Genomic DNA, 22,436 nt, shown 5'->3' on the forward strand with positions numbered 1-22,436 from the left:
GAATTGGAAGCAGTGAGCCAAGCAGATGAGTCCACCCCATTCCAAAACACACTTGGGGTTGAACTCTTTTCTTTTAATAAAATATTTTATTAAACTATTTCAATGCTTTCAACCAAAATATTTTATTAAATGGCTCAATATTTCCATTAATAGGACCAATGTGGAATCATTGTAGTAGGAACTATCATAGCAACAATTCGTGAAAACTTGCATAGTTAGCTGTGACAGACAAAACAGAATCTAAGGCAAGCCTCAGTTTTAATAGAGCTCCCAAAATAACAGGAGAGAACATTTGTATACATGCTAATGACTGAACTCAATGTTTATGACCAGTGGCCCTGAAGTGTTTGCACTATAAGAAGCTATCAGCAGAAACCGCAGTTGACAGTTTCTCTTGGAAAGCCTGCCTAATAGTCTGAAATATTGGAACTTTACCTGAACACTGTGTAAAATATATATAGATGACAATATGGTCAGTGATGGTGAGTGCCCACCTGGCTGAGTCTCTGGGCCTCTCTGGGACCCAGCCAATGCTGTGAAGTTTATGTGCAGAAACCAAAGAGCTGGGCTTTGGTGGCATACAATTTATTCCTCTTTATAGGATCTGCTCACTGTTCAAGGGAAGCCTTCTTCCCTAAATATTTATACATGACTCAAAATCTAATCTTCAGGAGGTTTTTTCCTTATGCTTCATCTGATGTAGGGAAACTGGCAAGTTTTGGATATTTGTGTCTTTTTTGTTTCTTTGGTTGCTTCAGTTCTATAATTGTAAACCCTTTAATTCAAATAACCTTTTTTCATTATCAGAATATGCTTTCATTTTCCCAGGTCCTCTACTGAGTTTCCATGTAACTTTATGTCCTGAAATAATAATATCAATCAGGTACAAATTCATTACAGAAAAAAATAATCGAGGACAGTATTAGAATTACATAAGACAGATGGATTGCTTTACAATGAGAAGGAACTTATTTTCATGTCAAGTTGAAATTCTACCTGTTGCTTCAGTTGACCTGACTTTCTGAATAGAATCAAAAAGAAACAAAGGAATTTCCCTTCACACTCCCTAATTCCAGGAAGTATACCAACTTTTTATTATTTTGAAATCAATAGAAACATGTTTCAAATATTTTGTTACCAAGTATGGTTAGTAATGTCTTGCCTCATATATATATGAGGAGTAGGAAGTGATTATGGATACAAGTTGTTTAAACAAGGTTTGAACTTAAATATTCAAGTACCTAACTTGAATGCCAGTTCAAAATTATTATGGCATTAGGATATTTAGAATCTAAAGTTCCATATTAAATAAATATAATTATGTTTTTATTAATAAATATTTAAGTCACAAAATTTTAAAGTAGAGAAGGACCCATGGAATAATGTCTCTGAGAGTTCATTGGCTCTCCCCAGGTCTTTAGTTCCGATATCCATTACAAAACTTGCTCTCCATTTTTATTGTCAAAATCCTGATTCTGTGGCCAACCGTTATTCTACCAGGCTCACCATCAGCCCTTCTGATTTAACTCCTAGTAACCTAAACTTCCATCAATCCTGCAAACCATAAACTTTCCTTAACCCTTGTTTTCATTAAGTAAAATGCTTCCCCATGTGTATATCAAATCAAGGCAGACAGTCAGAGCCTTCTCCCACTCTGATCCATTTTATCTTTCCTAGTCTTAGCCAAGACCACTCTTCTTTTTATATTTTAATACATATACTACCACTCTGATCCTGGATTGATTCCTCACTAACCCCTGCCCTTCCAACTCAAATTTCTCACTTCTTGCCTTTGTTGTTGCTCACTTCTCTGAACTCGAATGCACTCATGGTCAATAGCCACAGTGTTAATTAGTTTCCATTCCTTATTCTATCATTTAGCCCCTACAGCAGATCCTTTTCTACTTCATACCTTTAACTTCCCTCTATGAACTGATAACTACTGCCTCTATCTTTAGCTCAACTTCTTTCCTGAACTCCAGGATTGTTTATCCAACTAAATAGACTTCCACAAGCTCCTACAAAGCATCAGTCCACTTGCCAGCATCCATACCTATCAATTCCGTCTCCTATCCTCTCACTATCAATGACTGCTCATGCTCCTCTCTAAGTCCATTCCCTGTCTTTGTCCACCAGATCCCAAAGACAGTGCTTTGGAAATTCTCTCTTCGTTCCCACCATCAATTTTTCTTTGTCTATTGGGTTAATTATCCTGTTGTATCCCCTACCCTAAAAAAAAAAAAAAAAAACTACCCTCTCTTGATCTGACATCACCTTCCAGTTCCTGCCTCATTTTCTGGCTCCATTGTACAACAAAATTACAACAGACTGGTTCCAAATAGGAAAAGGATTTTGTCAAGGCTATATATTGTCACCCTGTTTATTTAACTTACATGCAGAGTACATCATGAGAAATGCTGGACTGGAAGAAATACAGGCTGGAATCAAGATTGCCAGGAGAAATATCAATAATGTCAGATATGCAGATGACACCACCCTTATGGCAGAAAGTGAAGAGGAACTCAAAAGCCTCTTGATGAAAGTGAAAGTGGAGAGTGAAAAAGTTGGCTTAAAGCTCAACATTCAGAAAACGAAGATCATGGCATCTGGTCCCACCACTACATGGGAAATAGATGGGGAAACAGTGGAAACAGTGTCAGACTTTATTTTTCTGGGCTCCAAAATCACTACAGATGGTGATTGCAGCCATGAAATTAAAAGACGCTTACTCCTTGGAAGAAAAGTTATGACCAACCTAGATAGCATATTGAAAAGCAGAGACATTACTTTGCCAACAAAGGTCCGTCTAGTCAAGGCTATGGTTTTTCCTGTGGTCATGTATGGATGTGAGAGTTGGACTGTGAAGAAGGCTGAGTGCTGAAGAATTGATGCTTTTGAACTGTGATGTTGGAGAAGACTCTTGAGAGTCCCTTGGACTGCAAGGAGATCCAACCAGTCCATTCTGAAGGAGATCAGCCCTGGGATTTCTTTGGAAGGAATGATGCTAAAGCTGAAACTCCAGTACTTTGGCCACCTCATTCGAAGAGTTGACTCATTGGAAAAGACTCTGATGCTGAGAAGGATTGGGGGCAGGAGGAGAAGGGGACAACAGAGGATGAGATGGCTGGATGGCATCACTGACTCGATGGGCGTGAGTCTGGGTGAACTCCGGGAGTTGGTGATGGACAGGGAGGCCTGGCGTGCTGCAATTCATGGGGTCGCAAAGAGTCGGACATGACTGAGTGACTGATCTGATCTGATTCTCTGTCTTAATTCCTTCCCTCCCATCAGGATTTTGCCTCTGACTTAATCACCTTGTCAAGGTCATCATTGACCTCTCCTTTACTAAATCAGTTGCTCAGTTCTCATTCCCAGCTTCATTGCCATGTTGGCTACCTCATTCTTAGAACACTTTCTTCCCCCACAATCTCCTGGTTTTCCCTTCTTCTCCATCCTCCAAACCACTAGCAAAGTAATTTTTAATTGAAGCCTAGTTGATTTACAATGTTGTGTTAATTACTGCTGTACTGCAAAGTGATTCAGTTACATACATATATACATTCTTTTCCATATTCTTTTCCATTATGCTTTATTGTAGGATACTGAATATAGTTCTCCATGCTTTACAGTAGGACTTTGTTGCTTATCCATTCTATATATAAAAGTGCAAAGTAATTTTTAAAACTATTTAGTTCGTCATGATACTCTAAAATCCCTTGATGGGTCTTTTAGCTTCAGAATAAAGTTCAGACTTAATTTGTTCTTCAATGATTTGATCCTTGCCTATCTTCCTGGCCTCATATGTTTTCATTATCTCTCCTTCTTCTTCTTTTTTTACCCTCCCCTGCGTCAATATACAGAGAAGGCAATGGCACCCCACTCTAATATTCTTGCCTGGAGAATCCCAGGGACAGGGGAGCCTGGTGGGCTGTCGTCTATGGGGTTGCACAGAGTCAGACACGACTGAAGCGACTTAGCAGCAGCAGCAGCAGCCTCAATATATTGGTCTTTGCTTACAGCATGCCATTCTTCCTCGTCTTTGCTGGCATGACTAACTCTGCCTAGAATGTCATGATTGACTTATCCAGATGGTAGCTGACAACTCTCTTGTCTCCCAAGGAAAAATTAATCCATCATTACATTCTATACTTTTCATCATATGTGTTAAATAAGATGCTTGAATGCATGACACAGTGTGAGGTGTGAGGCATATTCCACTTGCTCAATATTTGATTATTATGATGAGTGATAAAGATGATGCTCTGTCTCCTATTCTAGACTGATTCTTGGAAAAGTAGCTTTTGTTTTATTCCTCATTACCACCCAGCACAGGATCTTCCCAGTCAGCTGTAGGAATCTAAAAAAACATTGTTGGACTTCTTAAAGGGCACAGAGAGACATCCCCAAGAATGATCAGAGAACCTTTATTTATAATGTGAAATAATATTAATGATAAGTATCGTGAAGTCGTGAAGTCACTCAGTCGTGTCTACCTCTTTGTGACCCCATGGACTGTAGCCCACCAGGCTCCTCTGTCCATGAAATTTTCTAGGCAAGAGTACTGGAGTGGGTGCCATTTTCTTCTCCAATAAGTCTATATCCCCAAAATAAAAAACCTAAGCAGAACCACAAAAACAAATGTAGGGACAAAGACTGTTGAAACTGATGATTCAGAGTCAGCTGACTTTACCTTTTGATTCAGTTTGTCACTGAAAAATCATGTAAATCCCAAAAAGTATATACTCAAAGTCAAAGATATGTGGCCACAAAGCCTGTGTTCTCACACAGGAGCACCCAAAGTTTATAGTTTCAGCAACCCTCCTGTAAGTGAAGAACATGGCAGCTCAGAAGAAGCCAGAGGATGGGCCTGTTACTTTTTTTTACCGAGGTCTGGGTGAGGGGGCATGAGAACATGCCTGGGACAACCACTGTATCACCACTGACCGCTTCCACATTTTGTTCTTTACTACATTATCCCAGGTGGAGTTAGTAGTTAAGAACCTACCTACCTGCCAGTGCAGGAGACTTAAAGAGACTCGGATTCAATTCCTGGGTTGGGAAGATCCCCTGGAGGAGGGTATGGCAACCTTCTCCAGTATTCTTGCCTGAAGAATCCCATGAACAGAGGAGCCTGGTGGCTACAGTCTATGGGGTCGCAAAGAGTCGGACACGACTAAAGCGACTTAGCATATACGCACATTATCAAACTTACCCAAGATTTCAGGGCAGCAGGTTTGCCATGCCCACCATATTCATCAGTAGGAAAGAAAACAAATGAATATTGTCTTATCTGTTGTATCAGACAAGATACAACCAAGAAAACAGAATCTGCACCAGCTATTTTAAGAGAATTTAATGTAGGGATTTGGTTAAACAGGTATTTAGTGACTGAAGGACAAAAAGGAACACTGGGGTAACACAGGCAATAACTACCATTCCTGGCACTCATGAACAAAAGGAAAAGGAGAGTGTAGGAGCTAGAAGCTTTCCAGAGAACCCTGTGGAGCTGAGGCTCAGAGCCCTAGGGTGGGGTGCTCTGCAGCTGGTGTAATAAGCCAGCTCCTCAGGGGAAGGCCCCAACAAAGCTGGGACTCATCTCTTAAGGGGATAATGGTTGCTGCTGTTATTTTTGAAGGAGGGCAATGACATCAGTTCTGGGTATGGGAAAAAAGCAGAACTAAAAACTAGAACCAACTGGCACTGGAACAAATGACTGCTGTCAGGCGCAGGTACACTGTACTGTCATGTGGGCAAACAGAAGTTCCTCCACTCCTTGTCCAGTCTCTGGTGTCCCTCTAGTGCCGCCTATTGGCAGAACCTAACAGGGAGCCAGGGGGCAAAGGAGAAATGTGTTTGCCTACCCTCAACCTCATCATCACAAAGAAGAATACGGCGGTGGGTTTGGAGCCGAGACAATAGCTAACTAGCACACTAATGTAACTGGACAACAGACACTGTGAAAATGCATGAAGTAAACTGATGCTCACTTGCATAGATTAAATTCATAATTCCTTATGCAAAAATAAGAAATACACAGAATATGTGTAATTTGATGCCATATATACAAAGTTTAAAAAGATGAAAAATAGTACTCAGATATTTTTATGCACATGTAATCAACTACCAAGAAGTCATAAGAATGATAGAAAATAATCTTAGGATAATGACTTCCTCTAATAAAAACAGACAACGCAAGGAGAAGAATGCATTTGGAAGGAAATACAAAAAGTATCCACTCTGTTCGTAGCATCTTATTCCATAAACTGGGCAGAAGGTACATATCTTTCACTTAATGTCTTGTACTATCCCTTTATTATTTTTTCTAGTATATTTGGATTTCTTTTACATTAATAAGATATTCAATTTACGAATAGGTTCCTAGTCATGAGGCATGAGTTAGGACTGACTGATAAGGCACACATCTACTCTCCATCTACACACTTCCTATTTTTATTTTCATGGGTCAAGAGCATATTTATACTAGATGTCTCCGAGCAAGAGTAAATTATAAGCAATTTCTTTTACATCATGTCCCAGTGACACTGCTCTCACTAATTCACTGATATGTTCTATACATCCCTAAGACACGTAAATCTGAATTCATATATGGTCATATTGGGAGTATGGTCTGGCCAATGAAAGATTTATATCTCCTACAGTAGGATCTACAGAACTGTCATGTCCCAAATACAGACAGACATCCATCTGGGGCATCCATTCTTAGTAATTTAATTTTTTTAATTAAATTTAATCCATTCTTAGTACTTTAATTTTTTTTCACATGCACATTTTATTTAAAATATTTAAATTGATTATTAAAAAATTGTTTAAAATGATTCAGGTACATTTCCCTGAATCAAGGCCAAATGAAACTACACTTGAGTTGTTTGGTAAATAAAATGTGCATGTGAAAACCACTGATGAGATATGGATTAAAACATTGTAATGCAAACAATTTTACAGTTAAGTGCTCTTAGTTTTCCTTGGGACTGGTGCTATTTGTTTTTCATTTTTGCTTTTGCTTTTAATGAATTCTACTATAGCTGACAACTCTAAATGTGAATCAGGGGAAGAACTGTCCCTTAGAATCTGTGAGGAAATCCTTGTTTATATCTTTCTCCAACCAGTGAGTTTAACTTCAGAGGCTGACTACCAGTCAACACTGAAACTTCTGAAAGTGAAATATGATTGTGCATGCATCATAAAGCACACCACAAAACCATTGCATAATGTCTAACTTCCTCAAGCAAAATTGACAAATCTGAAATGGTCTATATTTTATGAAGAGATAAAAGAGCATACAGTTTTGATGATTTTGGAATATTTACATACATGTACATTCCCCATCACTAAAAACAGACTACTCAATGTTGAAAATAGTGTTGCTATTAACTGTCATGGTCTTTGTTTTATGGTATTTGTGACTTTAAATTAAACCATAGCCGTTAAGTAGGACTATTTGGAGCTATGACTACCCAAGAAACTGGACTGGGTATTAGTTTTTCTAGAACATCTCAAAACAACTTTTTTGTTAAGATAAACTTAAACATTGGAGTTTATGTTTCCAGTGGAATTCCAATGGGTTTGTTTCCATCTGATTAGAAAGCAAATCACCCCCACAATCATTAGCACAGAAAACTGAATAAATTCAAATTGTCTTTAATGTCAAATGGAATTCAGTCATAAATCTCTCAGTTCCCCTCATTCCCATCAGTACTGCTCTCTTCCAAGGCCATCATTACATTTAAAATGTCCCTGAATCTCTTCTGCTCCTGCTAACAGACACACAAGTAGACACAGGTTATATGGCAAACAAGGCTGGAGCCAGGATTTGATCCACATCCATCTGGCCCAAACATCAATCATACCATTATACCATACTGTGACATTTCAGCATAGCCAAAAAAAAAAGGCAAAATTACTGTAGCCCTTAAAAATAATCCTTGATGAAGAAAAAATATTTGGAAATCATTGGTCTATACTAGTGAGCTAGTCATTCAATATTTCTTAGTAAATCTGAGATGAATCAATGAATATGATAAAGCAATGTTCTACACCATCACAGCATCCCGCAAGGTTATGATCATTAATAATGTGGGTATCATCAGGTACGCTGTTGCTGAGTTGCTGGTCCCGCCTGAGATGGAATGTGCGTCCTTGGTGTACCATCTCCCAAAGAGCGACACTGTTAGGACAGGCTCAGATAATCCATTCTTGTTTACCAAACGCCCATCTTCTAGTACCTAAAGAAAAAGTGGGAAGAGTATAGCCAACTTAATTAAAATATACATTACAAGCAGACTCATGATTCTGAAACCATCCTAGATATCACAGTTGATCAAGTAGGTTACTAGGAAAAGGGCCTGGGGCCAGGGCTTGGGGAGCAGGTGGGAAGGGTAGGGGACAGCTATTTTATATGTAAGGAAGACTAGAGCCTTTCTATAAGGTTCAATAATTGAGTTTACACAATCAAATGTAACACAACCTTTAACAGAGTCAGAAATCATCAGTAGCAAAAATTTATCGAGTCCAATTATATTCAGGATAACCAGGAGCCAGAAGAGTACAGATAGCACTCTTCCCTCAAGAAGCTTAAAAGTTAATGGTAAAACTGAGCAGATTCCAAATATAAAGAGAGAAATCAGTATAATAGTATCTTGGCAAGAGAAGCAGGTATGTGCTTAGGAAGTCTGAGAAGGAATAGCTGAACTGGTCAGCTTCCCAAATTGGGAAACAACTTGCTACAAGGAGGAGCAGTTGGGAATTTCTCCCTGGGGTTGTATTATGGAAGACTGTGCCAAGTGGAAATCAAGCAGCAAAGGCTCATTCTAAAACAAATATGTTTTTCCTTCTGGCTTACTTCACTCTGTATAATAGGCCAATACAGTATACTAACGCATATATATAGAATTTAGAAAGATGGTAACAATAACCCTGTGTACGAGACAGCAAAAGAGACACTGATGTATAGAACAGTCTTATGGACTCTATGGGAGAGGGAGAGGGTGGGGAGATTTGGGAGAATGGCATTGAAACATGTAAAATATCATGTATGAAACGAGATGCCAGTCCAGGTTCGATGCACGATACTGGATGCTTGGGGCTAGTGCACTGGGACGACCCAGAGGGATGGTATGGGGAGGGAGGAGGGAGGAGGGTTCAGGATGGGGAACACATGTATACCTGTGGTGGATTCATTTTGATATTTGGCAAAACTAATACAATTATGTAAAGTTTAAAAATAAAATTAAATTTAAAAAATTAAAATAAATAAATAAAACAAATATGTGTGTGTGGCAGGGGCTGGGAGGGGTGAGGTGGGTGGCCTTCCCCAGACTCACAGTGTGCTAGACAACGTGCATGCTTTCTCATTGCCATTTGGTTAGAAGCAGTGAGATATTCTCCCCGTTTTATAGGTAGGAAATTCAGAGGTTAACTGACTTGCACAAACTTGCATAGTTAGTTTCAGAGACCAGTGCAGTGGTATGTAAGCTCACAACAACAGACTGTTAAATCTCCAGGAACTTTGACAGCTGGTTGTTAAGCATGGCTGTTCTTGAAATTGATCATGGTAAGAGTATTTATACCATGATAATTGGCAAATCCCACAAATCAGAGCTTTGTTTCTCCCTTAGAGAGTGGCTTGTTACAATTTATAGTGCATCACTAGTTGAAGATTAGTGAAGAGAAGACTAAACCATATGATCAAAAAGAAGAGCAAGGATTAGATATGCAAAAATTGTGAAGTCACAGAGGCTTCTCTGTAAGGGAGTAATGTATGGAAAATAATGGAACAAGAAGAAACACAAATAGACAACAGAACAAGAATAAAGAAAATGAATTTATAGAAAGAAACACAAATAGACAGACAACAGAACAAGAAATAAAGAAAATGAATTTATCAGTTGTGGAAAGGACAATTTGGATGGGGGAAGAACTTAGAGGGTAAGAAATTAGATGCTTCATAACTAGAAGTAGAAAATAGCTAAATATCCTCAAAGATAATTACTGTGGTGACACATAAACATAAAAACACAGCTCACTAACAAGCTGTCAAATGCACAACCTGTTGGTAGTTAGTTTTCATTGTTTCTAAATTGTTCCTTGTTTACTAAATTGTTCATTAAAGGAACAAAAATGAAATACCAAAGGTATATTTCAAATTATAGTTGGGTGAAAGTTTGAAACAAGTTAAACACAAATATTTAGTTTTCTTGTGACTTTTCATTAATATAGTAAAATCGTGTCTATGTTAATTTCCTTGGGATTAACTTTTCCATATCAGTGATTGTCTCTTAGGTTCTAGCTAGAACTTAGCATTTTTACTAGTTTCCTGTTACAAATTTTCCTAAAATATACTGTGTAATTAATTGACCTCCTATGTAGTATATACTCAATATAATTTGATCTTTTTGATTATTCTCTTACACTGGTAGTTCTTACCCACCAAAATCAAATCAATCAAGCAACCCACCAAAATGTGGGACTATGGAAAAATACAGGTCTCACCCCCAGAGACTCTGATTTACAATGGGACCTGGTCTCTTACTCCTCCAGTCTGTCTGCACATTAACCTATACTTACACGATGTTCAGTACATGTGGCCTAATTCTGGCAACATTTTCCTCTAGTTGTTGATAAACAGTTAACTAGGGAAACCTTCTGAGGTAACTAACTAAAAATACATCCTGATACTTGTACAATGCTTCACTGTACAAGTGCTTTCACATGCATTCCCAAATCAGTGAGGAAGATATTCCCCCACTTTTATAGGTAGCAAATTCAGAGGTTAACTGACTTGCACAAACCTACATAATTAGTTTCAGAGACCAGATTTCTGATAATACACCAGTGAAAAAGTGAAAGTGAAGTCGCTCAGTCGTGTCTGACTCTTTGCAACCCCATGGACTGTAGCCTACCAGGCTCCTCTGTCCATGAGATTTTCCAGGCATCAGTACTGGAGTGGATTGCCATTTCCTTCTCCAGGGGATCTTCCCAACCCAGGACTCGAACCCAGTTCTCCCGCATTGTAGACAGACGCTTTACCATCTGAGCCAAATAGTAAAGAAATGTTTCCCAGAGTTGTGGTTAGTAACACTTCATTCTCTTAGCTAGGACTAGGGGTGGGGAAAAGATAAAAAGTAAATGTGTTGAAATCTCTGCAGAAGTGATCTTCAAGATAATGTGTAAAATGTATGTTAATGGAGAGTCCATAACCAGGGAAACTGGGGAAACACTCAGGAAAACACGGTTGGTGTGACTCTTATAAAACTCTTGTCATCTATGGTATTAGAACTGATATCTCTAGAAACAGCAAGTTAACAGATCAGCAAGTTAACATGATCTGCAAAGTTTCCAGCGAAAGAATAACTAAAAAATAAAATTCTTGATCATTGATTTTTTTTTTACTGTTCATTTGGTTAGTTGGTTCTTCCTTTTGTCTATCTTATGTGTTTACTTAGTGTCTGTTCCTTAGAACCTGGTGAACTTCAGGGAAAGTCATGCCACCGAGAATCTACACTTTTGAAACGAAAACCAGTACCCTAACTAGGAAACATCCTCCAAGGAACTGTTATACCAAAACCCCTGCTTGCCAGCGGACAAATGCCTCTTTTATAGCTCTGAGGAGTCAACACACAGTGTATCTCATTTCTTCCTTTTGCAAATGAGCTGGAGTAGATGAGATATGCCCCAAATGATAAATATAATGTAAGTGCCTAGTTTATTTATTATCATTTTTGGCCATACCATGGAGCATGCAAGATCTTACTTCCCTGATCAGGGATCAAACCCATGTCCCCTTCATTCGAAGTGCAAAGTCTTAACCACTGGACTGCCAGGGGAGTCTCTGTAAGTGCTAAATTTAAAGAGTGAAGTCAGTCATGTCCGACTCTTTGCGACCCCATGGACTGTAGCCTATCAGGCTCCTCCATCCATGGGATTTTCCAGGCAAGAGTGCTGGAGTGGATTGCCATTTCCTTCTCCAGGTGATCTTCCCGACCCAGGGATCGAACCTCGGTCTCCCACATTGCAGGCAGATGCTTTACCGTCTGAGCCAGGGTAGATACAATCCCTCCCTCTCCTTCCTCCTTCTATCCAAAAATAAAGGGCCAGTGTCCAAGGATGGGAGGTAGCATGACTAATTCTGAGAATTTTAAGTTGACATCAACAAACACTATCGAGTTAAGTGCTTAACCAGTTACTATTTTGTTTTATTCTCTCATTGTTTCCTACTGCCTGAAACCATTTGTGATGAAAAGTTTAAAATTCTCATGAACTAGCACCACCTGCTTCTTCAAGTATATTGATGTGGTTCAGAGTGATAGTCACATGGCATCTCAGACTTTGGAACTTTAACGTGATCCGAAAAAGCCAACAGTTTTTTGTCTTTCTCCCATGGATGAGACTCTTCTGTGAGATAAATGTTCTGTCCTCTTTTGGAGTAATTCCTCAAAGAGATACAAGTCTAAGAGTACATGGCATGGGGAAAATTTTTCAAAATAGTACCCAGAAAATTAGATTGTGTGCTCAGTTGAAATGGCAAGGCTTAGCTAGGTGGGATGAGTGGTGACAAGGGAGATCCAAGAGGGAGGGGATATATGTATACATATAGCTGATTCACTTCATTGTACAGCAGCAACTAACACACCATTGTAAAATAATTATACTGTAATTAAAAAATGAAATGAATGGCAAGTCTTGCAAGATACAGTGCACACATACCACTAGATCTCATGTCTTCCTAAGCTTACCTGAGTGAACCCTACCCTCCCTCCTTTCACTTCCTTGAATTTGCAGATAATTTCAACTTATCGACACATGTTTGTGCCAGGCTATCAACTTTCAACAATTGGATTTCAGTTCCAGATCTCTTACATCAGATCTGATCATGGTTTTCTACAGGTGGCACCAAAGTTTTTGTTCCAGCCTCAATGTGCTCCTGAGATTCTCTGCCTTACTGGGTTCTATGGCAGCCAAGGATTCTAGTTCCCTGAGTTTCCCAGCCTTAAGGCTGCACTGTATGTTAAACTGTTGGTGTCACAGAATTAAACATTTTTACAAAATATGACATATTCCAATCTGATAATACAAGCAGACACAAATATATTATCATAAGCAGTCTGCAGTTTTAAAGATTCCCTTGCTTGATGCTTTGGACTAATTAGCGTAGATCCTATTTTTCTTTTGTAAAAACAAAAAATGCAGTTATTCCATTTTAGTTTCTAAAACTCCGCCACCATTTGTCACAGTTCGATGAAGACATTAAATTCCAAACTTGTGGAGTGTGTGTATGCACACGTGTGTATATGCACCATGTACTAAGTAGCAGGTATCAACCTGCAGAATCTTAATTTTAATTTGAGACCAGCTTAATTTGTGGATGAACTAGCTATGACCACTATGGTTTATGAAATAAATATTTGATTTTCTGTTTGTCTTCACATGTTAGAAAAAAGAAACTAAAACTCTGTAGGTAAATATTCTGCAATGAATGGTTTCTCAGACTCATAGGCCTTAGGTATCTTATTGTGTTATTCCAACAAAGTGTCATCACATAAGAATTAGTTGCTATAAGTTACAAATATGGTCACAAACCGCCCCGGCCCTTTATCCATACCCTTTGCAATATGATTTCATAGCTCTTCCCATTGAGAATTCTGCATCATTTATTTCTTCACCCTTTGAATCTGCATTGGTCATGTGACTTGCTTATGGTGGATGAAATACTTGCAAACATGGTCCAAGCAGAGACTTGAAAATAACTTGCCTATTGTGTCTTTCTCTATTCATGCTCTTGGACTTTTTCATTTAACATGTGGACAAGCCCAGGCTTTCTGGAAGATAAGGGACCACAGAATGTGCCTCCAGTCATTTCAAGACATGGCCATCACAAACCAACCAACTCCAGCCAACTCACTTGCTAGCAGCAGATGCATGAATGAGCCCAGCCAAGATCAACTGAGCCCCTTCTAGTCCAGTAGAACAGCTTAGTTACACCCAGTTCACAGCACCAACCACACTATCAGGGCTAAAGAAATGGTTATTGCGTAAAGCCATGAAATTTTGAGGAAGTTTGTTACACAGCAAAGGTTAACAGAAACTGTTTTCTTAGCCTGTTTTGTTTGACTTCAAAAAACAGATAAAATGAAAAAACTCTTAAAATTCTCCTACCTCAAATTTTTCAGGTGCCAGCTTGATTTTAGTAAGTAGCACTTCAGGAAAAACATACTCTGTTCCAAATGTGCCGCTTAGAGAGAACATTTCAAATCTCATCAAAGCAGTTTCTACTGGCTGTCCACAAGTTGTCAAATCAGTAGATCTGCATTTCAGCATTGTGCATACCTGTGTAGAAGAGATGCAGATAAAATCCAACACCTTGAATCTAAGTTACTTGTACTAGAACTGTTGACTCAGTTTACAGCAAAGAAAATATTTTCTCCATTTGCTAAAGGGATTTAGATCACACAATTACTTGATTTATTGGAAATGGCAAATGATTAAGAGCCAACCCACACATCCTGGTCAACCAGTGGATTGAAAGAAAGAAGCCAGTTTTCATAATAGGAAAGAACAAATCCAACTCCATATTGGATCTGGTTCTTTTACTTTAACCTTTGTATTCTATTGTTTTTGCTATAAGTCCATCACTAAATGGAGATTGGTGCACTCAGTTATTCAGTCATGTCCAACTCTTTGCAACTCCTTGGACTGTAGCCTGCCAGGCTTCTCTGTCCATGGAATTTTCCAGGCAATATTACTGGAGTGGGTTGTCAATTCCTCCTCCAGGGGATCTTCCTAAGTCTCAGACATCTCCTGCATTGCCAGGTGGATACTTTACCACTGTGTCACCTGGAAGCTTAAATGGAGGTTGTCTATAAGCTTAAATTATACATAATGAACTGTCTCTGAGAATAGTGCCTTTCATGCAATAAGCTAAAATACTTTTGTTTAGCTTATAGGGAATATCTAGACTAGGTCCACTTATGAATGGCCACAAGAAGAAAAAAATGTACATTTCCCTTCCAGAGTCTGACTGGAACCAGGACTTTACCTTTTTCCCTTTCAATATAAAAGAAGCCTGACTTCTACCTCCGGAAAGATGGTTCTTTGGGACACTAGTCCACCACCTCAGTCTGCTGGCTTTCCAAATAAGGTCACTGTTCCTTGCCACAACAACTCATATCTCAATTTATTGGCCTGTCCCACAGTGAGCAGTACAAGCTTGAACTGGTATCAGATATAAACCATTCATCTAGCATGTCAGATAATGGCATTTGGTCCAAGAAAGTGGAACTCTTTGGGCAACAGAAATACTAAAGTCAAAAGGATGGTTAGAATTTTGACCTTTTTTTTTTTCATATCTGTTTCCTTAGAAGAAAGCAATGAGGCACAGAGTATAATAATAAAATACAAATGCATAGCCATCATGATACAAAAAATGTGCACTTTAAAATTTGTCATTGGAAGGGCAGGCAATGACTAGGAATATGGTTACAAGAGCAGTTAAAATAAAAATGATATCCCTACTTATTGTTAGTTTTAAAAGTTAAAATAAGACTTTATATTTAGATATGTCAGCAAAATTACTTAAGGAAGCCACTTAAATATGCAAGCTAGTTCATTAGTCAATTAGAAAATCAGGTTAATATTTTAATGTGTTCAAAGCAAGCAATCAGATGATACTTAGCTCCCCTGCAAATATCATATGATTAATCCCAAAGCGTATGTGTGTGATGCTGGCAATGCATGGAGTCAAGCCAAGAAAAAGCACTTGATTCCCTGGGACAAATATGAAAAGTTAACCCGGGAATTTACTCACACCCAAACACTCGTTTTCACTTGAGTTGAGATTACCTGCCAATATTCTCTTCTCCTTCTCCCATGAAGTCCTGCAAAAGCTCCTAGAACATACACTTCATCCCCCTCCTTTGCTAACATTCTGTAGCTTAAATGACAGCAGAGCTCTTTTTGACAGACTGTAAGGTTTCCTGCACTTTCAGAGAGTTTTGTAAAGTTGAACTCATCACGGGAAATAAATCCCCTGAAGGAATTTTTAGGTCCTGGAAAGGGTGTGATGGAGGTGGCGTAGGCACTCCAATTCATGGCTGGTGGGTAGGTCGAGGAGTTTCGGGGATGGGAATCCACCTCTGCAAAGAGGATCTTTCCTGACTCTGTTTCCATATCATGATGGTAGACTTTGGGAGAGTGTGGTGCATAGATACCACTGCCTGTGAATGGAAGACAAGTCTTTATAAAAAACAAAAAACAAACCCAACACCCCCAGTTTCCCCATCAAAACTGAGCATATGGTCATGTCACAAGATTAGTTACGAGATAACACAAGGCACTGAACACCTAAGTACTTCTCCTATTCTCCACTGGAGGAGATTAAATTGAATGATCAATGGTCTCATTCAATAAACTTTGAACATAATTTATTACCATAACAGAAAATTAAGCCAAATATTAAAACCACTGAATCACTGAAGTGTCTGAGATGTGCATGCTAAGTCTTTACAATAGTGTCTGATCCTCTGAGATCTTACAGGCTATAGGCCACCAGGCTCCTCTGTCCATGGGATTCTCCAGGCAACAATATTGCAATGGGTTGCCATTTCCTCCTCCAGGGGATCTTCCCAACCCAGGGATAGAACTGGCATCTCCTACGTCTCCTGCGTTGGCAGGCAGGTTCTTTACCACTAGCCCTTTGAGAGGTAAGGAAGGTAATATAAAAGAACAGTCCCTCCTGTTCTCCATTGTGGTGGTTTTCAGATATGTCCAAAATTTCTTCATCATTCCTCTCTCCAATGGGTGGATCTAATTTGTTTTACCTTGAGTGTGGGCTTGGCTTAGTGACATACTCCTAATGAATATAACGTGGTAGAAATGATGGTAGAAACGTCATAAAAAGCTGTGTAGCTTTCCCCTGTCTCTCTCCATCTTTCTCTCATTACTAGCTCTGGAGAAAGTCAACTGCTATATCATGAGGATACATCACATAGCCCTATGGAGAGGCCCACATGACAAGAAATGAAAGTCTCCTGTCAACAGCCACTGAAAAAGAGAGGAACCCTACCAAGAGCCATATGAGTGAGCCATCCTGAAAGCAGACCTGCCAGCCCCAGTCAAGTCTTCAAGTGACTTTTAGCCCAGGCAAAACCTTGATGTAACCTGAAGAGATGGCCTGAGCCATGACCACCCAAGCTACTCCCAAGTTCCTGACCAACACAAACTGTGAGATAACAAACGTTTGTGGTTTTAAGCCACTTCCACTTTTTACTTTTTGAGTAATTTATTGTACAGCAACATGTCAATAATACACTGCTCTGCCTTCACCAGTTTTAGAGCACATCTTGTTTAGTTTCCTACTTTGCTACATACTGCTGCTGAGTAGTCACTTCAGGCACGTCTGACTCTGTGAGATGCCATGGACTGTAGCCCACCAGGCTCCTCTGTCCATGGAATTCTCCAGGCAAGAGTACTGGAGTGGGTTTTTATGCCCTCCTCCAGGGGATCTTCCCAACCCAGGTGTCAAACCCAGGTCTCTGCATTGCAGGCATATTACCACTGAGCTACCAAGGAAGCTCTTGCTACCTACTAGCTGATGCCTTTAGTAGGTTACTTGCGTTTTTGTGTGTATCAGTTTTCTAATCCATAAAACCAGATTGATAATACTCAGCCCACACATAGAGTTGTGAGGATAAATGAAATAATACACATAAAAGTCTTAACACAGACATAGCTATTATGACCAACAGTAGCTGTTCTTTTCTTCTTCTTTTTTTTTTTTTTTGGTGAATGAATACAAGCTTAGTGAGAAGTCCCAACAAAGGACTAAAAAAAATTACAACTGGTCGTATCCAAAGCATGAGTTTCTCCCCATATAGAAATATAATCTGCAAACCTCATCTGGTCAGGGATTACCTGTCATTTTTAGGCTGACATTATGTGTGTTTGCTGCAAGAAGATTAACTCTCATTCCCATTGCCCAAGCCGAATGAAATTCAATAGCTGTCATAAAGGGCAAAACGTTCATCCAAGCTGTGGGAAACAATATGGTGTCCACGTGGGAATCTTTCACCAGGGTCACAGCAGGATCATGGAAGAGAATATCAAAGCACGTGAAAATGCCAAACTTTCCAAAGGTGGTGTTGAAAGTCACCAACTCTGGCTTTTCGGGGACATCAAACTGAATCTCACGGTAGAGGTGGTACTGTAACAAACACACAGGATAAAACCAGAAAAGCCTTATTTATTGAAGAGATGACACATGAAGACCCTCCAAGTTAGTAATTACCTGCTCAACAGTGGGAAATATATAGAAGGTGAATGCCACTGTGATTGGAAGCTAATTTTCAAAGAAAAATATGGAGAAATATAGTTTCTCTCTGTCTCTGTCTCTCTTGCTCTCCTTTTCTTTCTCTCTCCCCACTCCTATCCCTCCTTACCTCCCTCCCTCTCTCAATTAGGGGCCAAATAGCTCCCCATGAATTGCAAACAATATGTGCTTCTTGAAAGCTGAAGATATACATCACTATTCTTTGAGTCCCTGATACCTAAAAATAAAATTGTTGTTGTTGTTTAGTCGCTGAGTTGTGTCCAATTCTCTGCAACCCCATGGACTGTAGCCCACCAGGCTCCTCTGTCCATGGGATTTCCCAGAAAAGAATACTGGAGTTGGTTGTCTTTTCCTTCTCCAGGGGATCTTCCTGACCCAGGGATTGAACCCAAGTCTCCTGCATTGGTGGGTGGATTCTTTACCACTGAGTCACCAGAGAAGCAGAAATGTAATAGATACACAATAAATATCTATTAAGCAGGTGAGGGAGGCCCCATCCCTCTTCACCATGTCCCTTCCAAAGTAATCTCAGGGACTGTTACCCAGTTTTGAAAAGTGTTGTTAAACATAGATGTTTTATTTCATTCTGATTTCTTCCAAGTCAGCTTGAGAAACAAACCTAGTCTAATTTGATAATCAGGATCAATAGCTTAATAAAATCATTTGCAAAGCAGGAAAAGCTGAGAGTTGGAAGCAAGATTATTAAAACTCCTCTCAAAGTTTATTTTTGATCTAAAAAATTTGTAATTGAAATTTACTAGCATTTTAAGAATCAGTTGACAAAGTTCTCTTGTCAGATCCATATGTCAGAGGATATGGGTCACGAACTGTTCTGAGGTACCCTGATGGAAGAGTGAGAGCTTCTCACTTTAGGATGACTCAGGTCCTCACTAGCTGCCCACATCCTGTACACTGTGCCATCCTGCCATTTACTGGGTCTGGTTAAGTGGATTGATCAACTATGTTATCAGTTTAACTAGGTAAACACTTACAGAATAGAAGAGTTGCTGCAAAATTAGCCTTTAAAATGGTACTAACAATGTAAACACAGTCTCCAAAATAACAAAAATGACATTCCTATTCCCAATTTGAGACACATTTGGGAGAACATAAAAGTTTAATTACAATTGAAAACAAGTTGTCAGACCCACAAGATTACATAGAAAACTCTTTGAAAGTTTTGGGTCTTATTTATAAACACACAAATAAATGCATAAATAAATATAAACATATTTTTAAGGACTCGTGTTAATTTTTTTTCCATATAGGTATGTGATCAAAAACATTTGAAAATCATTGATGCCATATCTTTCTTCTTGACTAAAATTTATTTTTTACCTATGACTTCCAGGAGATAATTTCTCCACTCAGAAGATTCTGTGGTTCAAATATAAGATGATTAGAAAAAAGAATATGGGACAGGAAAAGGGACATTCACACTGACCTGCACACCCCATATTCATGTAAAAGGTCAATCTCTCTCCCTGCCCAACTTGGTACAAAATTATGACATTAAGTTATTTTATTCCTTCAGGTTATTTTACTCAGATTTTAAAGTAAAAATTTTATAATTTGACCTTAAATCAATAAAAGGATAATTAAATCAACTGGTATAGAATCTAAAAAAGAAAGATCATTTTTGTAACTTGATAGAAAGCAAAGAAATTAGCTTCTGTGAAACTAATTCATACAATATGAAAACATCTTTTATCATTTTAGTGTTAAATGGTATCCAGGTCAGGAAGCAACAGTTAGAACTGGACATGGAACAACAGACTGGTTCCAAATAGGAAAAGGAGTACGTCAAGGCTGTATATTGTCACCCTGCTTATTTAACTTATATGCAGAGTACATCATGAGAAATGCTGGGCTGGATGAAGCACAAGCTGGAATCAAGATTGCCAGGAGAAATGTCAATAACTTCAGATATGCAGATGACACCACCCTTATGGCAGAAAGCGAAGAGGAACTAAAGAGCCTCTTGATGAAAGTGAAAGAGGAAAGTGAAAAAGTTGGCTTAAAGCTCAACATTTAGAAATTTAAGATCTTGGCATCTGGTCCCATCGCTTCATTGTAAATAGACTGGGAAACAGTGGTTGACTTTATTTTTTGGGGCTCCAAAATCACTGCAGATGGAGACTGCAGCCATGAAATTAAAAGACGCTTACTCCTTGGAAGAAAAGTTGTAACCAACCTAGACAGCATATTAAAAAGCAGAGACATTACTTTGCCAACAAAGGTCCATCTAGTCAAGGCTATGGTTCTTCGAGTAGTCATGTATTGATGTGAGAGTTGGACTATCAAGAAAGCTGAGTGCCAAAGAGTTGATGATTTTGAACTGTGGTGTCAGAGAAGACTCTTGAGAGTCCCTTGGACTGCAAGGAGATTCAACCAGTCCATCTTAAAGGAAATCAGTCCTGACTATTCATTGGAAGGACTGGTGTTGAAGCTGAAACTCTAATACTTCAGCCACCTGATGTAAAGAACTGACTCATTTGAAAACACCCTGATGCTGGGAAAGACTGAGGGCAGGAGGAGAAGGGGATGACAGAGGATGAGATGGTTGGATGACATCACTGACTCAATGGACTTGAGTTTGAGTAAACTCCAAGAGTTGGTGATAGACAGGAATGCCTGGCTGCTGCAGTCCATGGGGTCGCAAAGAGTCGGACATGACTGAGCAACTGAACTGAACTGACTGGTATCCAGATGGCAGTCATCTCAGTATCCTTTGTATCAATATTAAAATTATTTGTTTTATATATGCAAAAACTTTATCTTGATTCTGGACTTACAAAACCTTTCTTACAGATCTCAGTCTACAATTTAATCCACACTTCTAAAATGTCATTTTTTTTATTGCTCTTTTTAAAAAAATATTGGTAACATTGTATTGACAAACCTAGATGACAAACTTAGACTGTGTATTAAAAAGCAGAGACATTACTTTGCTGACAAAGGTCCATCTAGTCAAAGCTATGGTTTTTCCAGTAGTCATGTATGGATTTGAGAGTTGGACCATAAAGAAGGCTAAGAGCCAAAGAATTGATGGTTTTGAACTGTGGTGTTGGAGAAGACTTTGAGAGTCCCTTGGACTGCAAGGAGATCCAACCAGTCCATTCTAAAGGAAATCAACCCTGAATACGCATTGGAAGTACTGATGTTGAAACTGAAGCTCCAATACTTTGCCATCTGATGTAAAGAGATGAATCATTGGAAAAGGCCCTGATGCTGGAAAAGATTGAAAGGAAAAGGAGAAGAGGGTGGCAGAGGATGAGATGGTTAGATAGCACCACAGACTCAATGGACATGAGTCTGAGCAAATTCCAAGTGATAGTGAAGGACAGAGAAGCCTGTCAAGCTGCAGTCTGTGGGGTTGCAAAGAGTCGGACATGACTTAGCGACTGAACAACAATAAAACATCGTATTATAAGGAAATGAAGCTCTATCTCTTAAACATAGAATATACCCTTCTCAAAGGAGGCTCCATTTTACACAGTCACCCCCTCTTACCTTATGGTAACGCGCCACCAGCTTTCCCTTTGCATCATACACCACGTTGGTGTTGTATTGATAATGGCCATTAGAAGGACAAGTGGTATTATGGGAATTACATGGCTTTTTGTCACCCATATTTGCCACGACATAGATAGAGTTGTTCTTGGCCAGGCAGCTGAGTCTTGCTTGTACTGGTGTATGACCAAATCTAAATGAAATTTTAATTAAAACATTTCAGTGTCAAAGAGAGAAAGGCCAATACTGTATGATATCACTTATACATGGAACTTTTTAAAGTCAAACTTGTAGATACAGAAAATAGAATGGTGGATATTGGAGGTTAGACTGTGGGAAATTGGGGAAATGTAGTTTAAGGGTACAAACTTGTTACTAATAAATAGATAAATCCCAGAGACTGAATGCATAACATAGTGCTTATATTCATATATATGCATGTATGATAAACTTTAAAGTTGCTATGAAGCTAAGTCTGAATTTTCTCACATACACACAAAAAATACTAATTATGTGACATGATAGAGATCATATTTAGAAGTCACAAGTTAAACCTGAATTTTTTTCCAAATTCTATCTATTA

The 22,436-nt window shown here is 38.9% G+C and overlaps 1 protein-coding gene across 3 annotated transcripts in view; it reads right to left on the minus strand.

Annotated features, from left to right (window-relative positions):
• Positions 1–7,626: 7,626 nt before the first annotated feature.
• Positions 7,627–22,436, minus strand: part of LOC102269960 (pantetheine hydrolase VNN2) — a 29,139-nt gene continuing 14,329 nt past the window's right edge. Inside the window, exons 3-7 of one of the 3 annotated variants that reach the window (XM_070376686.1) lie at positions 21,854–22,046; positions 17,926–18,214; positions 15,823–16,229; positions 14,173–14,343; positions 7,627–8,243 (exon numbers count right to left, since the gene is read on the minus strand). In XM_070376686.1, the coding sequence (XP_070232787.1) occupies positions 8,052–8,243; positions 14,173–14,343; positions 15,823–16,229; positions 17,926–18,214; positions 21,854–22,046 (1,252 nt within the window). In that variant the 3' untranslated portion in view covers positions 7,627–8,051. The remainder of the gene's footprint in view (positions 8,244–14,172; positions 14,344–15,822; positions 16,230–17,925; positions 18,215–21,853; positions 22,047–22,436) is intronic. The other 2 variants (XM_005887737.3, XM_014478900.2) reach the window with 2 other exon arrangements.

Source organism: Bos mutus, chromosome 9 (assembly GCF_027580195.1).
Source record: "Bos mutus isolate GX-2022 chromosome 9, NWIPB_WYAK_1.1, whole genome shotgun sequence".
Lineage (NCBI taxonomy): Eukaryota > Metazoa > Chordata > Mammalia > Artiodactyla > Bovidae > Bos > Bos mutus.